At 43.6% G+C, this 21,779-nt stretch overlaps 1 protein-coding gene across 4 annotated transcripts in view; it reads left to right on the top strand.

Annotated features, from left to right (window-relative positions):
• The window catches only part of LOC143817060 (serine/threonine-protein kinase Nek3-like), an 852,762-nt gene that overhangs the window by 828,444 nt on the left and 2,539 nt on the right, over positions 1-21,779 (top strand). For all 4 annotated transcript variants that reach the window (XM_077298145.1, XM_077298144.1, XM_077298146.1 and 1 more), the window contains 8 exons: positions 6,101-6,168; positions 6,889-6,975; positions 11,923-11,977; positions 12,068-12,268; positions 12,355-12,439; positions 15,358-15,483; positions 17,466-17,600; positions 19,858-19,987. In XM_077298145.1, the coding sequence (XP_077154260.1) occupies positions 6,101-6,168; positions 6,889-6,975; positions 11,923-11,977; positions 12,068-12,268; positions 12,355-12,439; positions 15,358-15,483; positions 17,466-17,600; positions 19,858-19,987 (887 nt within the window). The remainder of the gene's footprint in view (positions 1-6,100; positions 6,169-6,888; positions 6,976-11,922; positions 11,978-12,067; positions 12,269-12,354; positions 12,440-15,357; positions 15,484-17,465; positions 17,601-19,857; positions 19,988-21,779) is intronic.

Here is a 21,779-nt window from a genome sequence, read left to right as displayed (position 1 = left end):
GTCCCTCACGCACCTCCCGTATCTCAGTGGGTGACCTTTCAGTGAAAAGTTGGACACCATGATATCCAACGCCACCCGGGGGGGAAGAGTACCTCTCTCCTTCAACTGAAACCTATACGCACTTACAAGAAGTGTAACAAAACCGATTCCGATCCTTTCGGAATACCTCGGGCTGGTCCGTCTCGCGTCCAGCACAAAATCGTAACCGTTCCCCACACAGGGACAACTGATGGTCGACGCAAAGGTCAGACAAGACCTGGCAGTTAAAAGTAGGCCAGTCAAAGCTCAAAGGAGGAAAACCTCAGACTTTTTTCCTCCTCATAACTCACGGACCCCGGAAGACATCCCACCCGTAGGCGGCTGACTTTGCTCTTCCAGCAAGTCTGGATACCTACTACAGAAGACAGGTGTGTCAGGAAACTAGTGTCTTCCGGATACAAGATAGTGTTCAACCTCCAACCCACCAAACTGAGTCTTCCTCTCTATTCCCCCAAAACCGCCAGCCAAGGCTCGTGCCTTCCACCAAGCGGTTCCCTCACTTCTTCAAGCAGGAGTCATAGTACCGGTTCCCACGGCTGGGCGCTTCCGAGGGTACTACTCCAATCTATTCATAGTCCCCAAGGAAGGAGGCAGCGTACGGCCCATACTGGACCTAAAACAACTCAACAAATATGTACGGGTTCGTCACTTCCGCTGGAGTCCCCTTCGGTCCATCATTGCGTCCATGGAGAAGGGAGAATATCTCGCCTTCATAGAAATACAAGACGCATACCTGCATATACTGATACTGACCTGCTCGTCAGAGTTTTCTCAGGTTCGCAATCGACCAGGACCATTACCAGTTCGTGGCTCTTCCGTTCGGACTCGCGACGGCACCCAGAGTGTTTACCAAGGTCATGGCAGCCACCATGGACGTCCTGCACTCCAGAGGCATAGTAGTCGTTCCATACCTGGACGATCTACTCATCAAGGCTCCTACCTTCAAGGACTGCGAGCTCAGCGTCTCAATCACAATCGACACTGAGTCACATGGGCTGGTTAGTCAACTTACAAAGGTCATCACCAACCCTGAGTCTGTCTCTGACCTTCCTGGGAATGCTATACAACACCTCCAGGGGTCTAGTGCTCTTTCCCAGGCACAAGGCACTGGCTTTCTGCCTAGAAGTTCGCATCCTCTTCCGCAAACCCCCTCGATCTCTCCGGTTTGCCATGAGTCCTCGGCAGGATGGGGGCAGCAATAGAAGCGGTCCCAATTTGGCCCAGTTTCACCTCAGGCCTCTCCAACTAGCCATTCTCATGTCCTGGGACAGGAATCCCTTTCTTTCTCGACAGGGAGTTCCAGCTAACGTCATCAACCAAGAGGTCCCTGCACTGGTGGCTCAAGCCAACCTCGCTAGCAAAGGGGAAATCCTTTCTCACAGGTCAATGGAAGGTTCTGACCACCGATGCGAGCCTGACTGGTTGGGGTGCAGTGCACCTACACCACAGGGCAAGTGGTCCCCAGTGGAAGCGACCATGCCCATCAACATCCTGGGAATTCGTGCCATCCTCCTGGCATTGAGGGCCTTCCATCACTTACTGGCAGCCTCTCACATCAGAATACAATCGGACAATGCCACCACAGTGGCATATGTGAATCACCAAGGGGGGACCCGCAGTACCCAGGCGATGCAAGAAGTGTCACACATCTTCCACTGGGTGGAGGACACAGGCTCGGTTCTCTCAGCGGTCCACATTCTGGGTGTGGACAACTGGGAAGCAGACTTCCTCAGACGACAAGGAATAGATTCGGGAGAGTGGTCTCTCCATCCCGAAAGTTTTCATCAGATCTGCCATCGCTGGGGGACCCCAGATGTGGACCTAATGGCATCCCACTTCAATGCCAAGGTCTCCAACTTCATGGCCAGAACACACAATCTGCGGTCGCTCGGAGCAGATGCTCTGGTTCAGGACTGGACCCAGTTCCAGCCTCTGTACATTTTTCCACCTCTCCCCCTGTTATCCAGAGTGGTGAGGAAGATCAAGCAAGATGGAGTTCCAACCATCTTAATCGCACCGGTCTGGCCCAGACGTACATGATACGCCGACGTCGTACAACTTTCAGCAGACGCCCCCTGGCGCCTCCCCGACCGCCCGGATCTTCTATCACAAGGCCCGTTCTACCACCAGAACTCAGGGGCTCTCAATTTGACGGCATGGCCCTTGAAACCTGGGTTCTAACCCAGGCAGGGCTCTTGACGGACATCATTAGGACCATGATCAGGGCACAGAAGCCAGCCTCTGCCAAGATCTATGACCGTACCTGGAAAGTTCTCTTTACCTGGTGCGAATCTCGCGACCAGACCCCATTCCCTTCTTCCCTCCCCAATCTACCTGTTTTTTTCTCCAATCGGGTCTGGAGGCCAGGCTGTCCCTGGGCTCGCCTAAGAGCCAGGTGTCAGCCCTCTCACTGCTTTTTTTCAAAGGCGCATTGCTACCAAGCTGCGAGTAAGGACTTTTCTTCAGGGGGTTTCCCGATTGGTTCCCCCCCTACAGACGACCACTAGAAACGTGGGACCTCAACCTGGTCCTGACAGCATTGCAGGAACCACCCTTCGAACCCCTTAAGGAGGTCCCGCTCTGCCTTCTTTCCCAGAAGGTGTTTTTCCTGGTGGCAATCACCTCGCTACCCAGGGTGTCTGAACTGACAGCACTCTCCTGCAAACGGCCCTTCCTGGTTTTTCACCAGGACAAGGTAGTTCTCCTTACGGTCCCATCCTTCCTTCCGAAGGTTGTGTCCAACTTCCACCTCAATGAGGAAATTTCTCTGCCTTCCCTTTGTCCGGTCCTGGTTCATAGAGTGGAGAAGGCTCTGCATGCACTTGACCTTGTCAGGGCATTGCGTATATATGTGTCTAGGACTGCCTCCTTCCTGAGGTCTGATCCCTTTTCCTTCTTCCGGAAGGCGGCCGCAAGGGTCTCCCAGCTTCCACAGCTACCCTTGCCAGGAAGATCACATCCACCATACAAGAGGCCTACCGCCTTAAGAATTCTCCTCTTCCAGCCGGTATTACGGCACACTCTACACGGGCGGTAGGGTGTTGTGAATTCTGCTCTTGGGCTCCCTCCGGTGGTTGTTAGTGGTAGTGCAGTTGTCTCTGGATTGTAATCCAGGGCATGTGTTTCTGCTGATTGCAGCTCTATTAGGTATTTAGGTGTGTTGGATCCTTTAGTCCCTGCCAGTTGTCCATTGTTTTTGGAGGGATTGCATCTCTGTCTGGCTCCTCATGCCCTGCTGTCAATTCAGCTAAGATAAGTGTCTGGTTTTTGGTCTCTGTAGCACGCTTGCAGTGTGCTTTTCTGTGCAGTGCAATTTATTGTGTTTTTGTCCAGCTTAGACTTTGTTTGGATTTTTCTGTCATGCTGTATTCTCTGGAGATGCAGATATACCTTCTATGTCTTTAGTAAGATGTAGAATATAGTATATCCTGCTGTGGATATTTTTAGGGTCTTAATACTGACCGCTTAGAATTCTGTCCTATCCTTTTCTATTTAGCTAGAAGTGCCTCTTTTGCTAAACTCTGTCTTTCTGCCTGCGTACGTATTTCCTCTTAACTCACAGTCAATATTTGTGGGGGGCTGCCTATCCTTTGGGGTTCTGCTCTGAGGCAAGATAGAATTCCCATTTCCAACTTTAGGGGTATTTAGTCCTCCGGCTGTGTCGAGGTGTCTAGGCCGTGTTAGGAACACCCCACGGCTACTTCTAGTTGCGGTGTCAGTTTAGGATTGCGGTCAGTACAGATACCACCTACTCCAGAGATAGTCTCATGCGGCTCCAGGGTCACCGGATCATAACAGTAGGGTCCTCCTGGCCATTCGGCTCCAGGCTTCGGCACAACAAGTGTGTAAGGCGGCCACTTGGACTAGCCCACACTCGTTTACTAAACACTACAGGGTTCATACCCAGTCCTCAGTGGAAGCGAGCCTGGGTAGATGTGTTCCGCAGGCCTCGGTACCCCAAGTATAGGGGTCTGTCTGCACAATATTCGTCCATTGCTTCCCACCCAGGGACTGCTTTAGGACATCCCATGGTCCTGTGTCCCCCAATGAGGCGACAGAGTAAAGGAGATTTTTGTGTACTCACCGTGAAATCTTTCTCTTAGCCTCTAGTTGGGGGACACAGCTCCCACCCTGTTGTCCTTTTCGGGCCGTTGTTACTGTTGAGTTCTCATATTGTTTGAGCTCGTACATAGTGGCCTTCTTATAGGCATGTCTATGTCATTCATGTTACGTTCCTCCTACTGCTTTTAAACAGAACTGGAGAAGGCTGACGCCGTCCAGGGGTGTATACAGCAGAGGAGGAGCCACAGTTAATCTTTTTCAGATTATGCATAGTGTCGCCTCCTAGTGGACAGCAGCATAACACCCATGGTCCTGTGTCCCCCAATTAGAGGCTAAGAGAAAGAGATTTTACGGTGAGTACACAAAAATCTCCTTTTTCCTGAAAAAGCGCCACACCAGTCCATAGGTCGTGTCTGGTATTGCAGCTCAGCTCCATTATATTGGATGGGATTGAATTTCAAAACTACACACAACCTGTATTTTGCTAATCTTAGACCATGATGAGGAAATTCACTTTGTGCTGAGGATTATTTTGGGGGCTTTATTTCATATCATGACCTGTATGTGTAGAACCTGCAAAGTATTAACAGGTGTACTCTATATATGATGACCCTCTGCACCCCAATCTGACACTGCACGATACTTGTATGTCATTTGCAGATGTAATGTTAATAGGGTGCTCTGTCTTTCAAAATGAACGCCCCACTGGTGCATAGGGTGTGTCTGCAGTTGTAGCTTAGTCCTATTCTCTCTAGCAAAATAATTTTCTAACTACCGTATATACTCGAGTATAAGCCGAGACCCCTAATTTTGCCACAAAAACTGGGAAAACTTATTGACTTCAGTATAAGCCTAGGGTGGGAAATGAAGCAGCTACTGGTAAATGTCAAAAATAAAAATAGATACCAATAAAAGTAAAATTAATTGAGACATCAGTAGGTTAAGTGTTTTTGAATATCCATATTGAATCATGAGCTCCATATAATGCTCCATACAGTTCATGATGATCCCCATAAGATGCTCCATACAAACTATGCCCCATATAATGCTCCATACAGTTCATGATGAGCCCCATAAGATGCTCCATACAAAATATGCCCCATATAATGCTGCATAAAAGGTTAATGATGGCCCCATAAGATTCTCCATAGACTATTATGCCCCATATAATGCTGCATAAATGTTGACGGCCCCAAAAGATGCTCCATAGAATAAAATGCCCCGTATGCTGCTGCTGAGGCTGCGACTAAAAGAAAAAAAAAACACTAAAAAAAAAATGACATACTCACCTCTCGTCTCTGAGGGTCGGTCTGGTGCTGGTGTCCTGAGCAGGCGGGGACCGCTATGGGGTCCAGGTGCCAGAGTCACCGCTGGCTCAGGACACCGTCACTTGCGATATTCACCTGTCCCCGTTCCACCACCGCGTGCCGCTGTGTCTTACAGCTCTCTGCAGTGACTGTTCAGGCAGAGGGCACGCACTAACCACGTCATTGCACCCTCTGACCTGAATGTCACAGACAGAGGACGTGGAAGACCGAGCGCGGCGGTGGAACTGGGACAGGTGAATATCGCATGGCTCACCCTCCGCCGTTATACTCACCCCCTCCTGGCGCGATCTCTCTATGTCCCTGCTTCTCCAATGGTCTCCGGCAGCTTGTTCCTGTGTTCAGCAGTCACATGGTACCGCTCATTAAAGGAATGAATATGCACTGCATGCCTATGGGGGTGGAGTCGCGTCCATATTCATTACTTTAATGAGCGGTACCATGTGACTGCTGAACACAGGAAGAGCTGCAGGCGTCGGAGACCATCGGAGAAGCAGAGAAGTTCACAGACTGCATCAGAAGGAGGTGAGTGTGATTATACTCAATTACTTGAGTATAAGCCGAGAGAGGCACTTTTCGCCCCCCCCAAAAAAAAAGGCAAAAAACAACTCGAGTATGTAAATATAAATACTTTATGGGAGTAAATGTACAGTATATACATTTCTTTAATGCAGAATATTTTCCTTACTCAAAGAAGAGCCATAAAGTTGGGGGACTTTGGATCGGCCCGGGTTCTCTCCAGGTAAATATGCTCCCTTATCCTCTGTTTCCCTAACCATTACTGCCCTACATGTATTATGTCTTCGACCATTCAGTACAGCAGATATATTCCCACAGAAAAATCTGTCTTTAGTGGTAGTAAATGTCTGTAGTTTTCAGATACTACATTAACAGAAAAAGGTTTTATATAATCTATTTCACTGTCTATGCTTTGTTTTACTCGTTACCCTTAGGCTATGTTCACATGTGGAGTTTTTGCTGGATTTTTTTTTTTTTTGCAGCAAAACCTGCTATCTTGGTAGTAAAGAAACTGCAGAAAAAGCAGGTTTTTCATGTTTTTTTCTTGCGTTTTTTGCTGCGTTTTTGTCATGCTATATTTGTCTGATTGACACAAAAAACGCAGCAAATCCAGATACCTGTGTTTTTTCAGAGGTTTTTTTTTTTTTTCACCACCCACTACTTTCAATGGGTGAAAACGCTGAAAATTGTAATCCATTGTAAAAACAGCTCTCCTTTTTATTGTATTGTTTCTGATCGTTACCCAGGATATTTTTTATAGAGTTGAGCTGCAGTACCACACACATCCTCTGGACAAGGGTAGTGCTGTTTCAAATTTTCTTTTTCTAATCTCAGAGAACCCATTTAATTAACACTTATTTATAAGATTCCGTAACCAACTATTCAATTTAGCATTTTATGATGATAATCAGGGGTTGTTTTTTTTTTGTTTTTTTTTAATTAGCCCGATCGCCTACGCCTGCACATATGTTGGGACACCTTATTACGTTCCTCCTGAGATCTGGGAAAACTCACCCTACAATAATAAAAGGTAAGTGCTGACCTGATTTGTTAATGCAAAAATTACTGTTTAAGAGAATATTGACATGTGCACAAGACTTCCTCGAAATGTAATGGGTAACACCCAGTCATCAATGTGTTCATAGATTTCCAGGAGGAATGACAAAACGCAGAAGCATGAAAAATGCTGCTCTAGAATTGTTATTTAAGGTGATATATAACACAGGCCCCTTGCTGCGTCATACTGTCCTGACTGTGCTTCCTCTGTAAACACGTAGTCGCAGTTCAGTACCGACAGCTGTCATTGGCTAATAAAATGGGTCCCCGCACTCAGATCGCTGTGATCGGTCAGTCAATTCGATCACAGCATGATCGTTCAAGAGGTGCTGAGATATCAGCACCTCCCGCACAATCACTCCCATAGAGGGTCTAAGTTAAAAAATAAAAGTTAAGATTGAAAATTATTTAAAAAAAGCAACAAAATAAAAAACAAAACATTTTACACAAATAAACACATTTGTGTAAAAATAAACAGAAAAATTCACATATTTGTATTACTGAAAACGTCACCTTTCCCGCAAAAAAAAAAAAGAAGCTGCCATGAAGCTCAATCAACGGAAAAATAAAACAAAGTTGTAGCTCTCAGAATAAAGCTATGCAAAACCAATATTTTTTCTATAAAATGTTTTGTGTACAAGCGACAAAGCATGTAAAAAAATAGTGTATGACTCTGTTGGAAGAAATGTAGAACCATTATAGCTCTCAAAATATGAAGATGCAAAAACTTTATTTTGCAAAAAAAAAGTATCTTTTAGTTTGAGACGGCAGCCAAACATAGAAAAAAAACTCTAAATCTGGTATCGCTGTAATTGCACCGACCTGAAGAATAAAGTCGTCTAATCACTTATCCCACAGGAGGAACGGCATACAAAATAAACATAAACAAATCTTTACATGCTTTTGATTTGTTCATTCTGCCTCCCAAAGATGGCAGTGAGGCTCAGCTCACATGCGCAGTAAGGTTTCTGCTGTTCTGACACCTCAGTCTGCACTGAGATATGGCGCTCCTTCCCTTCTGGTCTTTGCACTCTGCTTCAAAAAAAATATTTTTTGACTTATGTGGGCACTGCTGTACTCGGGATATTTTGTGGTCCATTTTTTCTTGTTATCCTGTTTGAAAATTAAAAACTTGGGGCTAAAACAACATTTTAGTGGAAAAAGTTAATACTTAATTTTCGCAGTCAAGTGGTAAACAAATCTGTGAAAGACCTGTGGGTTTAAATGCTCACTAGGGCTGAGCGAAAAACTTCGGATTAGTCCTTATCCGAATAGCTATGGCGCTTACCCAATAGCTACCTCGGCAACCTGGTTACCTGTAGCGCTCCCGATAATCAGGTGTCCGGCGTTGCACGTGTCGCGGCTGTGTGACAGTCACGACACATGCAAGGAGAGCTGTTCAGTTTTTTTCCTCCACATTCCATTAATTCTTGTGAAGCACCTGAAGGGTTAATAAAGTTCTTGAATGTGGTTTTGAGCACTTTGAGGAGTGCAGTTTTTATAATGGTGTCGCTTTTGGATATTTTGTAAATTTTGTTAGAAAATGAGAAATTGCTGATAAACTTTTAACCCTTATAACGTCCTAAGAAAAACAAATTGTTTCAAAAATTGTGCTGATGTAAAGTAGACATGTGGGAAATGTTATTTAGTAAGTATTTTGTGTGGCACAAGTATCTGATTTAAGGGCATAACAATTTTAAAGTTTATTTATCGAGAATTAAAAAAAAAAATTTTTTTTAACTTTGCGATTTTCAAACACCTCATATCGACCAAAATTTACCACTGACATGAAGTACAACTTGTCATGAAAAAACATTCTCAGAATCAATGGGATATATTGAAGTGTTCCAGAGTTAGGCTAGGTGCCATCCGTTCAACTGATCCGTTACTAAGCGGCACTAGCGCAATGTAACGGATCCGTTAATGCACCTATTGCCATCCATTATCCTAACGCATCCTAACACATGTCAAAATCGGCATGCCTTAGCGATGATGTGTTGCTTTGTTACGCACCCTTGAACGCGGCCTACCGCGTTTTCCATTACGTTAGGTCTAACACACAGCGATCGGACGCATTGACTGTGCATAGACCACTACTACTAACGCATGCCAATGCAATGCTACCATGCGTTAGCGTGATCGTAGAAAAAAGGGAATTTGGGCATCAGCTTTAATGGCTACGTTAAACTGATGGCCCTATCGCGATGTGAACCTAGCCTTAACACACAAAGTGACACTGGTCAGATTTGGAAAATCAGGCCCGGTCATTAACGTGTAAAGTGGCTTGGTGCTTAAGCGGTGAAAGGGAAAGTGCAGCACAAACTGCGGGGTCTGCTGCATAGCCAGGTCCACAGCATAGGGGTTGTGATAAGGCAGACTAAGCTTTGTTAGTCTGCTTTGTGCCACAAGCTGTAGTATGGATTCAGTGACACACATCTGCTCTGCTAGATAGGTCTGTCCTGATTCCGCTGTTGTGCATTATTTCTCAAGTTACATCAGTGAAAGGGCTAATTCAGACGTCGGTGAATTTTGTCATATGCAAAAATCAGTCTGTGTCATCCGTGGGTTTATCAGAGTTTGGTCAGTGTCTGTTTTTACCATCAGAGTTTGGTTAAAGTTTCATCAGTTTTTGTCAGTGACAAAAAAAAAACTGATGAACATTTCGTAAACTTCTCCTATCGAACAGTCTGTGAAAAACAGGCAGCACCTGGGTGACATCAGAATGCAGTCCGATATTTTTTTATTTATTTTTTCCACTGATCCATAGACTTACATTGGCGAGTAAGATCTGACACTTGGAGCAATATCGGACAGGAATCTGCGCTTTGTTGCGGACTACTCGGCAAGATTAAGAAACAGAGGGCATCGCTAAGTCATCATTGAACTGAAGGGTTTCTCCTAAAGCATGCTGCATAGCAATGGAGAAAATAGAAGAGAAAAAGATGCATGCTAGAAAATAGGAAACTCCCATGAAAATAGATAAAATCTGAACTTTTATTAATGTAAATAACAAATCACGTTCAGCAAGACACTCCTAAAAATATTTAAAAAACCAAAGACAGGTTCAATAGTTTGTTATACCCTTGATATGGCAATAACTTGCCTCCCACAGAAGTTCACAAAAATCCAAATGGCAGTATATTGGTATAATACCAGCCGAAAAATGTCATACAGACAAAGATTCATGAGAAAACAGAACATTGATATATGCTCGTACTAAACTGTTCAACCCATGAACCCATAGATGCGCAAAAAAACACGCACAATATGTAGACAGCAGAAGTCAGTATGTAAGGAGCAGCAGCTATAACCGACCTACAAAAAAAAGCAGCCGGTTGTGGACCGCCAGAAGGTTTAACCCGTAAAGCCATTATCCTAAATGAAAATACATAAGGGAGAATAAGAAACAACAAAAGGAAAAGCTATTAAGAGCAAGAGAACCTTGGTAGCAAATCAAAAGTATTTGTGAAAACATATCAGGGTTCAAACCTGCTGGTATTAGGGTATTAAGATGTAAAATTCCTATTTGGAGCAATTTTTGCCAGTGGAAAATTTGTGGCGGAGCCGACCCCTCTCGTATCGCCAGCTACATCCGTGGCTTCTTCAGGGGTTATGTCTGAGACAACCAGCTGCGTTTTTTGTGAGTCTGTCTTGCTGCACGTGATTTGTTGTTTTTTTACATTAATAAAGTTCAGATTTTATATATTTTCCTGGGAGTTCCCTATTTTTTAGCATGCATCTTTTCTTCTTCTATTTTCTCCTTTGTTGTGGACTACTCGGCACGGTGAAATCATTGGACTTATGAACTCCCCCATAGACTATCACAGGTACGGGCGCTATCTGTAAAAAACATGGAACTTGTATGAGAAAAGCTGTCGTCTGAATGAGCCCAAAGACGTATCCAAATCTTCACCCAAAGATGCCACGTAATCCCATACCACAGGCATAAAGCAGAAGAGCAGACGACGTAATATTTGTGCAGTGACATTAACCCTTACGTTCAGTATTTTTCATGTCTTTTCAGAAAAAAAACAGAGCGCTTGAGAGTAAAATGACATTACTGCAATACACGCGGCTTATTTTTTCCTTACAGATTTGAAGCGGTTTCAAATCAGCAGCTTGTCGTTTCTTTGTGTTTTGCAGAGTTTTTCTCTCATTCTATTGAGTGGAAAAATACAAGTTAAAAATGTATGAAAAAAGTGCGTAGTTTCTGCAGCGTTTTTGGTGCAGAAATGTCAGCAGCGAATACTTTGTGTGCACTTTCCCTGACACTTCCGGTCATGTATTACAATTTTGAATGCAACGTGGTCTTAAACTGCTTTATAATATTGTGCTTCTTCACACTGCGCTGACTCATCAGGACATTATGGAAGCTAAAATGGTAGGAAATATTTTTTGCCCTGACTGTTTTGCATCTTATAGTCCAAAAGTTACGGAAGATATCAGATACATGTAACTGCTGCGATCAATGCTAGCTCTGATTGCAGCAAGCTAACCCATTAGATGCTGGGATCAATAGCAACCGCTGCATCTAAGCGGTTAGACCGAGAGCGGAGCTTTCCTTCATCCTATTGACCCCACCTACCGTGGCGCAATATCGAGGTGATAATGGGTGGTCATGGCAGCCTGAGGCCTTCCAAAAGCAGTGCTGTTATAGGGGAGGATTAATTTGACAATACCCCACAGTACGGTACAAGTGATTTTCTGAACCCTGGTCACCTGTAGTGCATTTTTCTGATACCGATCTCAGGGAGTTGCTGCTGATTTGCAGCTGATTTTTGCTATATAGATTCTTCGCTCTGTAATGTAAAGTGTAAAATCTGTGCTCAAAATCTGCCGAGTGCTCAAATGGGAATCAAACATCCAGCAAAGTCTCCAGTTCTGTGCATCTCCAGTGAATTCTTCTTCTTCTCCCTTTCAGTGATGTCTGGTCGTTGGGCTGTGTGCTATATGAAATCTGCAGCCTAAAACACCCTGTAAGTAAATGTATTTTTTACATTTCCAAACTACTTTTTTATTTTATTATATTGGGGTTTTTATTTTTTATTTTTTTCCCCTATGTCAAGTTTCAAGCAGGAAGCTGGAAAAACCTCATTCTGAAGATTTGTCACGGGACTTACAGTCCACTGCCTTCTCACTACTCTTACGAGCTGCGGAGTCTTATTAAACAGATATTTCGCAAAGACCCCCGACAGCGACCGTCAGTCAACACCATACTGAAGAGAAGAGGTCTACTAAAAATGGTGAACTTGTGCGCCTCCGCACAGGTAACTAGTGATTTTCCCCAGACTCTGGTATTCTGGGCCGTGGGGGTCATTACTTGTCCTCTGAATGTTGTGCCTTTTATTAATAGCTTGATGACACTTCAGACCTTCAAAGTGAAGAACCTGCCGCAATGATCCAGCCTGCACCAGAACATCAGGAAGCTTCTTCTGACGGTATTCCTCTAGTCATATATTCGTTTAATTCAGTAAAGGGCCATTTTTTTTCTTAAATGTATATTTTTGGGGGAATATAAATAATTTTTGTATTTTGCAGTGTTTGCCTTCTATAGCCTCTGCGTTGCACTCTGTCTGTTCCTGACTGCAGAATGAGTTGACTAAGGAACCATCAGCGAGCTAATTCTGACAGTTCAATTGGAGAGTTTCTGACTCTTTTCTCTCTTTTTCTGAGCTCCTCATAACTGATTTATAACCGTAAAGCACATTAAAGGTGAATGTGCAGGGGAGCAAAGAGCCTGTAAAAGCCAATCGGTGCAACATTTTTAATTAAACTGAATTGCAGCATTTTTCCTGGCCCAAAAACATGCATTTAAGAAGAAAAATGTCCCCAGAGCTGGGAAACTATTTTAATAACCAAGATCATTCTTCTCTTATACCGCAAGATAGAGAATATACTTAAAGGGGTATTCCCTTCTCCAGGATGCTATCCCAATATGTAAGAGGTGTAATAATAATTTAGCAAATGCCTCCAATTAGAAATGTAGTATCGTTTTTTTGATTCGCTATGTCTCTTTCCTTATGTGCAGACATTGCAGGACCATAGGTCTCCATGGTTACGTCATTGATGAAGCGACAGTTAGCTAGTTGCTAATAATCGTAACCATGGAGACCTAAGGTCCTGCAATGACTACACATAAGGAAAGTGAATCAAAAACTACATTTCTAATTGAAGGAATTTTCTGCTATTATTATTATTACACCTACTACATAATGAGATCCTGGAGATGGAAATACCCCTTTAAGTATTAATCTAAACCAAAATCTCAATTTGCAGACACGGTGTTTCTGGGTACTGCCCCTCGTCAGTGCAAAGTGTGAGATTTGGTTTGGCTGGGTGAGAGGCCTCTGACCGGGATCCAAAGAGTGACATTTTTCCTTGTGGAGACTATTATGGGTGAGAAGACATTTAAGCCTTCTAGTCCTCTTCCTCTCTGAAGAGACAATTTGCATATTTCTCAGAGGAGCATTGCAAGGCTTAAGTCTCCTCACCTTGTCATGTCAGACTTGACATGTCAGTCTCTGCAAGGAGAAACATTACCCATTAGATCCCGGTCGACGCCTCGCACCCAGTGAAACCAGATCTCACACTTTGCACTGATGAGGGGCAGTACCCTGAAACACCATGTTTGCAAATTGAGATTTTGGTTTTGGCTTTTAGCAAGGCTAAAAGTGTGGCAAGGCTCGTTAGAGGGTCGATATAGATGTGTAGGATTGCTACTTCCAATAGACGACATTAAACTTCTATACCTCTTACCCTCTGAAGAGACAGGTTGCATATTTCACAGTGGAGCATTGCAAGGCTTAAAAGTCTCCTCACCTTATCATGTCAGTCTCTGCAAGGAGAAACATTACCCATTAGATCCCGGTCAGACGCCTCGCACCCAGTGAAACCAGATCTCACACTTTGCACTGACGAGGGGCAGTACCCTGAAACACCATGTTTGCAAATTGAGATTTTGGTTTTGGCTTTTAGCAAGGCTCGTTAGAGGGTCGATATTGATGTGTAGGATTGCTACTTCCAATAGACGACATTAAACTTCTATCCCTCTTACCCTCTGAAGAGACAGGTTGCATATTTCACAGTGGAGCATTGCAAGGCTTAAAAGTCTCCTCACCTTATCATGTCAGTCTCCGCAAGGAGAAACGTTACCCCTGTGATTCCAGGCCAGTGGGAGTATGACCATTTTTTATTGTATTATTCATGACCATCTTGCACATGTACAACATACTGAAGGGATTTTCTACTTTTACAGAAAAGATCCTAAAATGCTTTGATACCTGTAAAACAAAGAAAGCCGGTGCTGACCCTCCCGAGTCCAGCATTGACTCTCCGCCGCTGCTCTGTTCTCTGTGCTTTGGCTGCAGCAGTGCCGTCACGTTAACAGCTCACATCACCGCTGCTGCCAATCACTGAGCTCGGCGTCTCGTATTGTCTACATTGAGTCATTGATATCAGTGATTGGCTGCAGCAATGATGTGAGCTGTGATCATGATTTCACCACTGCAGCCAAAACACAGAGATTGGAGCAGCGGCAGAGAAGCTGCACTGTACAAGGGGAGCGTGAGCAGCGGACAAGGGGAGCGTGAACAGTGGTGGTTTTGTGTGGGGAGATTTGGAAAATTCATTTTATTCTGTTCAATTGCTGTAATATCAAAATAAAGATTCCAACAGTATAAATAAATACTACCAGCTAGAAGCATAGCTATGCCTGCTTCTCCATTGATTATGTTTAGAAATCAAAAATAGTGGACGAAATCGAATATATCCCCTAAAAATGAGTACAAAGTGCTCATAGACCACTATAACACTCAAAATATAAAATCAATAAAGTTTATTGAAAAATTATCTTAAATTAATTATCATCATACCCGGATGATGGGAACTTAACATTATGGACATCCCTAATGTTACGTTCCCATCATCCGGGTATGTGTACGTATATAGGACTGTGACCTTATAGGATGTGTTGTGAACCTCATATGAGATATGCGTATGTTTTATACAATGCTATGTGATATGTGTTGATGTATTACCACTGCTTTACATGGATTTTGGCTTAGTCTTTTGAGATCCTCATATGTCATTATATGGTTTTTATGATAATTTTTCAATAAACTTTATTGATTTTATATTTTGAGTGTTATAGTGGCCTATGAGTGCTTTGTACTCATCAATTGCTGTAATATAAAAATTGTAGAAAAATTAAAAATGGCCATTAGTGTCCCTGATGCCTATAAGATATTTTCTTAATTCATTTTTAATGTGACACATTTTTATATCCACAACATGACTGTCCATAACTTATATATGTGACCGACAAAACGTTTTATTGTCACATTTACTCTTTATTTAGCAATTGAGTCCAGGTCGCCAGTATCGACTAGAAAGCAATGGGAGAAAGGAGCCACGGAGAGCGTCCTAGGTGTCTTAGAAAAGGCCTCCATCCTCACATCAAGCATCGGAGCAAACAGGAGTGAAGGTGTCCAGATCACATTTGTTAGTGGATAATGTCTTGTGACATGAATGACCTATCCTTAGGGTAGACTAAATATATCTCGTCATTGGGGGTCCGGCTACTACAGTCAGCAGAATGAAGTGTAAAAGGTGCTTAGCAATACCGGGTCCAGAGGGGGTCATCTCCCATCCATTCCCAGCAATGAGGCAGCCTTATATTGGTGAATTAGTAATACACCTCAAAACCACTTAAAAAACAAAACATTTATACAGACTCTGTACAGAAAGCTACTATGCCTCCTAGCGAATAGAGGTGGCATACGTAGTGATGGCCATTTAGAAAAACAACGGGGAAGAATTTATCATTCACTCTCTGCCAGAAAAATTATCATCAAACCTGATATGTTGCTCAAACGTATGTGACTTTTTGCACAGACCTCAGCCCTTGTTGTCAGGGCTTGGCAAAATGGGGTCTATACTAGTCATGAATCTACTATAATGACGGACTGCCCAAAAGATGGCTTGTGCTGCTTAGTGAATTTGGCACGGGTTATAGGTTCAAGATTGGCATAGAAAACGGCATTCTTGATAAATTCCCCCCAATGTGCCCACCCTTGTGCTGTGATCATCTAGTGCTGGGTTCCTGCTGCACACTCCATCTCTTCGCCCTGTGACCAGAAGTGCTGTTTTTTAGGAATATATGACACCAACTTGTCTACTAAAAGTGATGGCAGACGTCTACCAGACTGATGACATCTCATGGTGTCGGCCCCTTCATGTGTTTGTTATGACTAAGCAGCATCCTTAAAAGAGGTATTCCTATCTCCAAGATCCGATCCCAATATGTGGTAGGTGTAATAACAATAATATTAGCATTCCTCTAATTAGAAATGTAGTATAAAACCAGTATTCGCTATGTCTCTCCTCATGTGCAGGCATTGCAGGATCTTGGGTATCCATGGTTACGACCGCTGACCACTACCTAACTCCTATCTCAGTGGTTGGTAACTATGTATATCTAAGGTCCTGCAATGCCTGCACATGGGGCAAGTGACATAGCAATTCAGAAGAACAGAAGAACTATACTACATTGCTAATTGGAGATAGTTGCTAATATTATTACTATTACACCTACTACATATTGGGGTGGGATCTTGGAAATGGGAATAGCCTTTTAATGGTAGTCTGTCAGAACAAAATGACTGTTCAAAATAAGCAGAGGCCCTCGGTGGAACCTTGGTGTTGGCGAACAGTTGAGTGTAACTTTCATCTACTTTTTTTTTTTCCCCTTCTCTGGCTCCTGAAAATCCAGAGCTGTCAATCAAGGAAAAAGGTGCGGAGATAGATGGAATACAAGTAGGTGAGAAGGTGCAATAAAGTGCTCCGCCACACCAAGGGTGCACCAAGCAACTGTATTGTTTGGACAGTCATTTTGTGCTAATAGACCCCCTTTCACTTATTTAAAGGGGTTGTCCAGTGAAAATAAGCTATTCACAGGATAGGGGTTAACTTATAATTTAGCAGGAGTCTGACCACTCAGCCCCAACCATTCGGCAGAATGGAGCACTTTTATTCCCTGTAGAATGGAGTGTGCGCCGCTCAGTATATTCTCTAGGGGACTTTTCATGTGCTGCGCTTGGCTTTTTTCTGCTCGTCCCATAGGGATTGAATGGATCGGCAGTTGAGCTTACGCACTAATACTCCATTGTAATGGGGGTAAAAGTGCCATTTTCTGCTGATTGGTTGGGGTCCACGATCTACAAGTATCCTATTGACTGATTTTTCACTGGACCGCTTCTTTGACCATTGCTTGGCACACAGCATAGAAAAAAAAAAAAAAAAGATTAATGTTGGCAGTTCAAAGTCTCTCTAGTGTGTAAATGCAATGAGACAATTCCCGTAACCTCCTTCCTCCATCCTTGGCTTCACGTTCTCACTTTTCTCCATATGGATAGAGCAGAGTTTGCAGCTGATCTCTTCTTGTCTCCCGCTTCTTTCTGCACACAGGAGGCCTAGTTGTAAAGTATGACCCGAGCGAGAAAAGGAAAGAATGGAACAAAGAGGAACCAGAAACTCTTCTTAATATCCTGAATAACCTGGATCTCTGGTCGGCATTTAAGACCTACACTATCTACAGATCCAGTACGTGTATCGTGAGTGCGGCCATAGTTACACACAGATCTACATACAGACTGCAGTGATCTCACGTCATAAGACTCTCAGGCCTTTATTAACATGATCACCCCATTATAAAGGTCTGGAGGGGGGATCTGGTAACTGCTGATGGCGATGGGTTGTCTTCATTGTTATCATTGATGTAAGCAAATACCTCCATACAGTGCTCCAATAACACACAGTGACCATAAAACAGCTCCTTATATAAAGCAAGCTTGTAAATTATAATGGCCATATGGAGCACACACTTTTAGCCGAGGCGGCTGATATCACGCAAGTCACACAACTCCAAAGCTGGCGAGTCCCCTTCAATAGAGGTCGGGTGCACCCCTCCCTCCATTACTTGTGGGAAGCCAGCTTTCTTTCTTTTTTTTGCCAGGTGGCTTATTTCCCATGAGAACAAAATAAAACTCAACAAACCTGATCCTTCTTTTTCCCCACCATATTCTTTCGGGATGAGAGAGCTGGCAGGACACCATACACATAAGGTACCGGGGCGATCCCACTGTGATTGGCAGGAAAGCAGTTTGCTGTAATATGATATAAAAGGCATCAAAGGGAATCTGTAACCAGATTTCACAATCCAAACTGCATACATAATTAAATTGATATTTTACCCAATGAAAATCCATGTCAGAATGGCTGTATAATACTTTTGGAAATTTTCACTGCCAACATTGCACAATTAACAGCTCCTCCGTGCCTCTACTCCCTGCTGTCCAGAAGCACCGCTGTGTATAGAAAAACTGACACTGAACCAAAACTGACCCCTGCGTTCTCAGGAATCCTGGGTCCGCAATTGTCCCCCAATGATTGGCTCGGAGAAAAGGATTTTACGGTGAGTACACAAAAATCCCTATTTTCCATGACTGAAATTTATCTCGTAGGGGATAATTTACTGATCGAAGGGGCTCTGACTACTGGGACCCCCCAACAATCCTGAAAACAGGCCTCTGCAATCTTTTCCTTTATGTTCAATCATGTGCACATCCGCTCTATTCATTACCTATAGGACTTCAGAGAAAACCGCATACAGCGGGAGGCTATTTCAATCTTATAGACAATGATTGTAGTGCTAGTGTGCATGATTATATCGGTCAGACCACCAGTAATCTGTAAGAATTGCCTCATAGATCGGGATAACGTTGAATATTAAAGGGATTATCCAAAAAAAATACTTTTTTTTTTTTCTTCAAGTAAATGGTGTCCTTATCGCCTTCCAACTCCCCACAGATCCAGCACATGCTGCTCCTGAGCTCTAAGCCAATTCCGGAAGTGGTGACTGTCCTATTCAGAAATCACAATTACAGGCTGAATAATTCTAAGAGCACATCATGGGATGTTTCTATAAAGACGTGCTCTTCTACTCACCTGACCGCTGCAGACAGTTACATTCTTCAGCATTGCTGTGACTTCTGACCGGGGCATACATTGCTTCTGGAGCTGACGCAACCCTCCAGAGCTGTCCGTGCAGCATCCCTGATGAATATTCCTCCATTTATCATTTTTAAATAATCCATGCCTAAAAAAAAAGGATTATTTTCTAGTTGGACAACCCCTTTAGGAAAAAAAACTTAAATTGATTAAATAAATCCTAGCAAGATGCTATGACAGACTGTGAATAGAAAACCCTTTTAAAGGGAAAGTTGAACCTCACATATTAAAAAGTTGATGGAGTGACTGATGGCTGCCCTGTCGGGTTCAGCTCTCTTCTTACCTTGTTAGTTGTTTCTTTCATTATTTTATGTTTGTTTACCGCTTTGGTTGTACAGCGCTGCAGTATGTGGTGGAGATCTATAAGGAGATCTATAGGAGCTTTAATATTAGTATTAAATTATTAACGCTCCAGCTCACGCCATCCACAGCGATCCCATGATTATGGCTTATATGACTGATCATATTTGTGTATGATCAGTCTCTGAAAAAATATCCAACTTGGAGATTTTGCATTGGGGCTCATGAGCTGCAACAGAGCTCCCAGTTATTAAGAGGTCTTTCATGGGCTAAGGGACCTTTTCAGTCCTCCTAGGCTCTACAACCTGGGTCCGACTGCAACCCCTGCACACACGCCTGATCTAGCTCCGTCTTCAACCATGTAAGAGCCGGGTCATTTCATCCTTAATAGGCTTTTTCCGTTTTAATATAAAGAATCCTATTAGAGACTTAATAACTGCAGAGTCGGCAGCCTCTGATACCTTTATTTTCTTATTTGTCTGCACAACAGAAGCCCCTGAAGATTGTCTGAAGGGTCTGCTCTTTAACAACAGTCAAGCTCCAGATGCCACAGACAGCAGAGAAGAACAAATTGAGATCGATCCCGAGAGACTGGCGACGAGATCTGATGATGAAGACACGTGAGTCGTACATTTCTCATTCATTGAGAGAGAGAGAGAAAGTGAGAGAGAGGTTCCAGCTCCTCTAGGGTTAAAACATCCAAATTTATTCCATCATATTTAATAATATAATTTATAAGGATGGGTAAAATATACATTTCAAAAGCAAACTGCATTCTTAACCAATCAGTGTGAAAGTGATTGTCACCTTTCAGCATCTGTTGTTTTCTTGGGTCCAAGATTCTGCGATGACTCCCTTCTTGATATAGTTATTTCCTTTTGAAGTTCTACAAAGTTCTAAATCCCCTAAATAGACATAACCAAAAATATAAAATCTAGCCGCCTACAGCCCCCATTCTTTTAAAGTTTAAAGGGAACCTGTCACCCCCAAAATTGACGATGAGCTAAGCCCACCAACATCAGGGGCTCATCTACAGCATTCTGTAATGCTGTAGATAAGCCCCCGATGTATCCTAAAAGATGAGCAAAAGGTTAGATTATACTCACCCAAGGGCGGTCCCGGTCCGGACGTCATCTCCCATAGGATGACATCCTCTTCTTGTCTTCACGCTGCGACTCCAGTGCAGGCGTACTTTGTCTGACCTGTTGAGGGCAGAGCAAAGTACTGCAGTGCGCAGGGAAAGGTCAGAGAGGCCCAGCGCCTGCGCACTGCAGTACTTTGCTCGGCCCTCAACAGGGCAGACAAAGTACGCCTGCGCCGGAGCCGCAGCGTGAAAACAAGAAGAGGACATCATCCTATGAAGATGGGAGGCCCCGGACCGCGACGCCCAACGGACCGGACTGCAGCGGGACCGCCCCTGGGTGAGTATAATCTAACCTCTTTTTCTCATCTTTCATGATACATCGGGGGCTTATCTACAGCATTACAGAATGCTGTAGATGAGCCCCTGATGCCGGTGGGCTTAGCTCACCTTCGATTTTGGGGGTGACAGGTTCCCTTTAACAACTTTAAGTTCCATACACATTAGAAAGTTGTCAGCAGAACGATCTGATCTTATGTTCGTGGAGTCAGGAGAGAAGTCTGAATTTCCTCAGGCCGAATCCTTCTCTGTTAGGGCAGACCTTGGAGACCCCATACACATTAGATTGCCGGTCGATCCTGCCGGCTTTAGCCTCAGGGCCTTACAGTAAGTATGCTAGGGTAACTTCCAATCTTGGTGCATACTCTTAAATAATGTATGCAGTTTTTGTTTAAGATCTAATGACAAATCCATTTTAAAGGGGTAACTGACATGTACATTTTAATGCTGTACAGGCCTTCCCCAGTCCTTGTTGAGATGGCTACAATATGTCCTGCCACAGCGGTGATGCTGAGATCGACAGCATGTGACCATTCTGCCCAGTGATTGACTGCAGTGGTCACATGCTGTAGACATCACCACAGCAGTCAGGACATTCTGCAGACGGCATCACTGGCATCATGTGCTGTAGACATGCCAACAAAGACTGCAGGAGCAGCAGGGAGGCAGCATTGGCAGAATTCGGTCAATAAATAAGATATTCTTAATTTTAAAGACACCAAGTCTGTAAATGCATCAAAACATATATGTGGAAAACCCCTTTTATGTAGCCTGAAAATAATGAATGTTGGACATTCACTATAGGCCATTTTAACATGAGCATAATACAGGCTAAATTTCTGCCCATATTACAGATGCAGGTCCAAACCCGAGTGCTGGTTAACAACCCACAATGACCGCATTATAGAGCATTATCGTTCCAGAACATCTGTATTTGGGTTGGGACTTGCATCTTCAATATGGCTGCTGTCATTTGCTCATATTACACGTGA

The sequence above is a fragment of the Ranitomeya variabilis genome, chromosome 3 (genome assembly GCF_051348905.1).
Source record: "Ranitomeya variabilis isolate aRanVar5 chromosome 3, aRanVar5.hap1, whole genome shotgun sequence".
Lineage (NCBI taxonomy): Eukaryota > Metazoa > Chordata > Amphibia > Anura > Dendrobatidae > Ranitomeya > Ranitomeya variabilis.
Note: the sequence above shows the minus strand (reverse complement) of the source record. Positions and strands in the feature narration are given on the sequence as shown.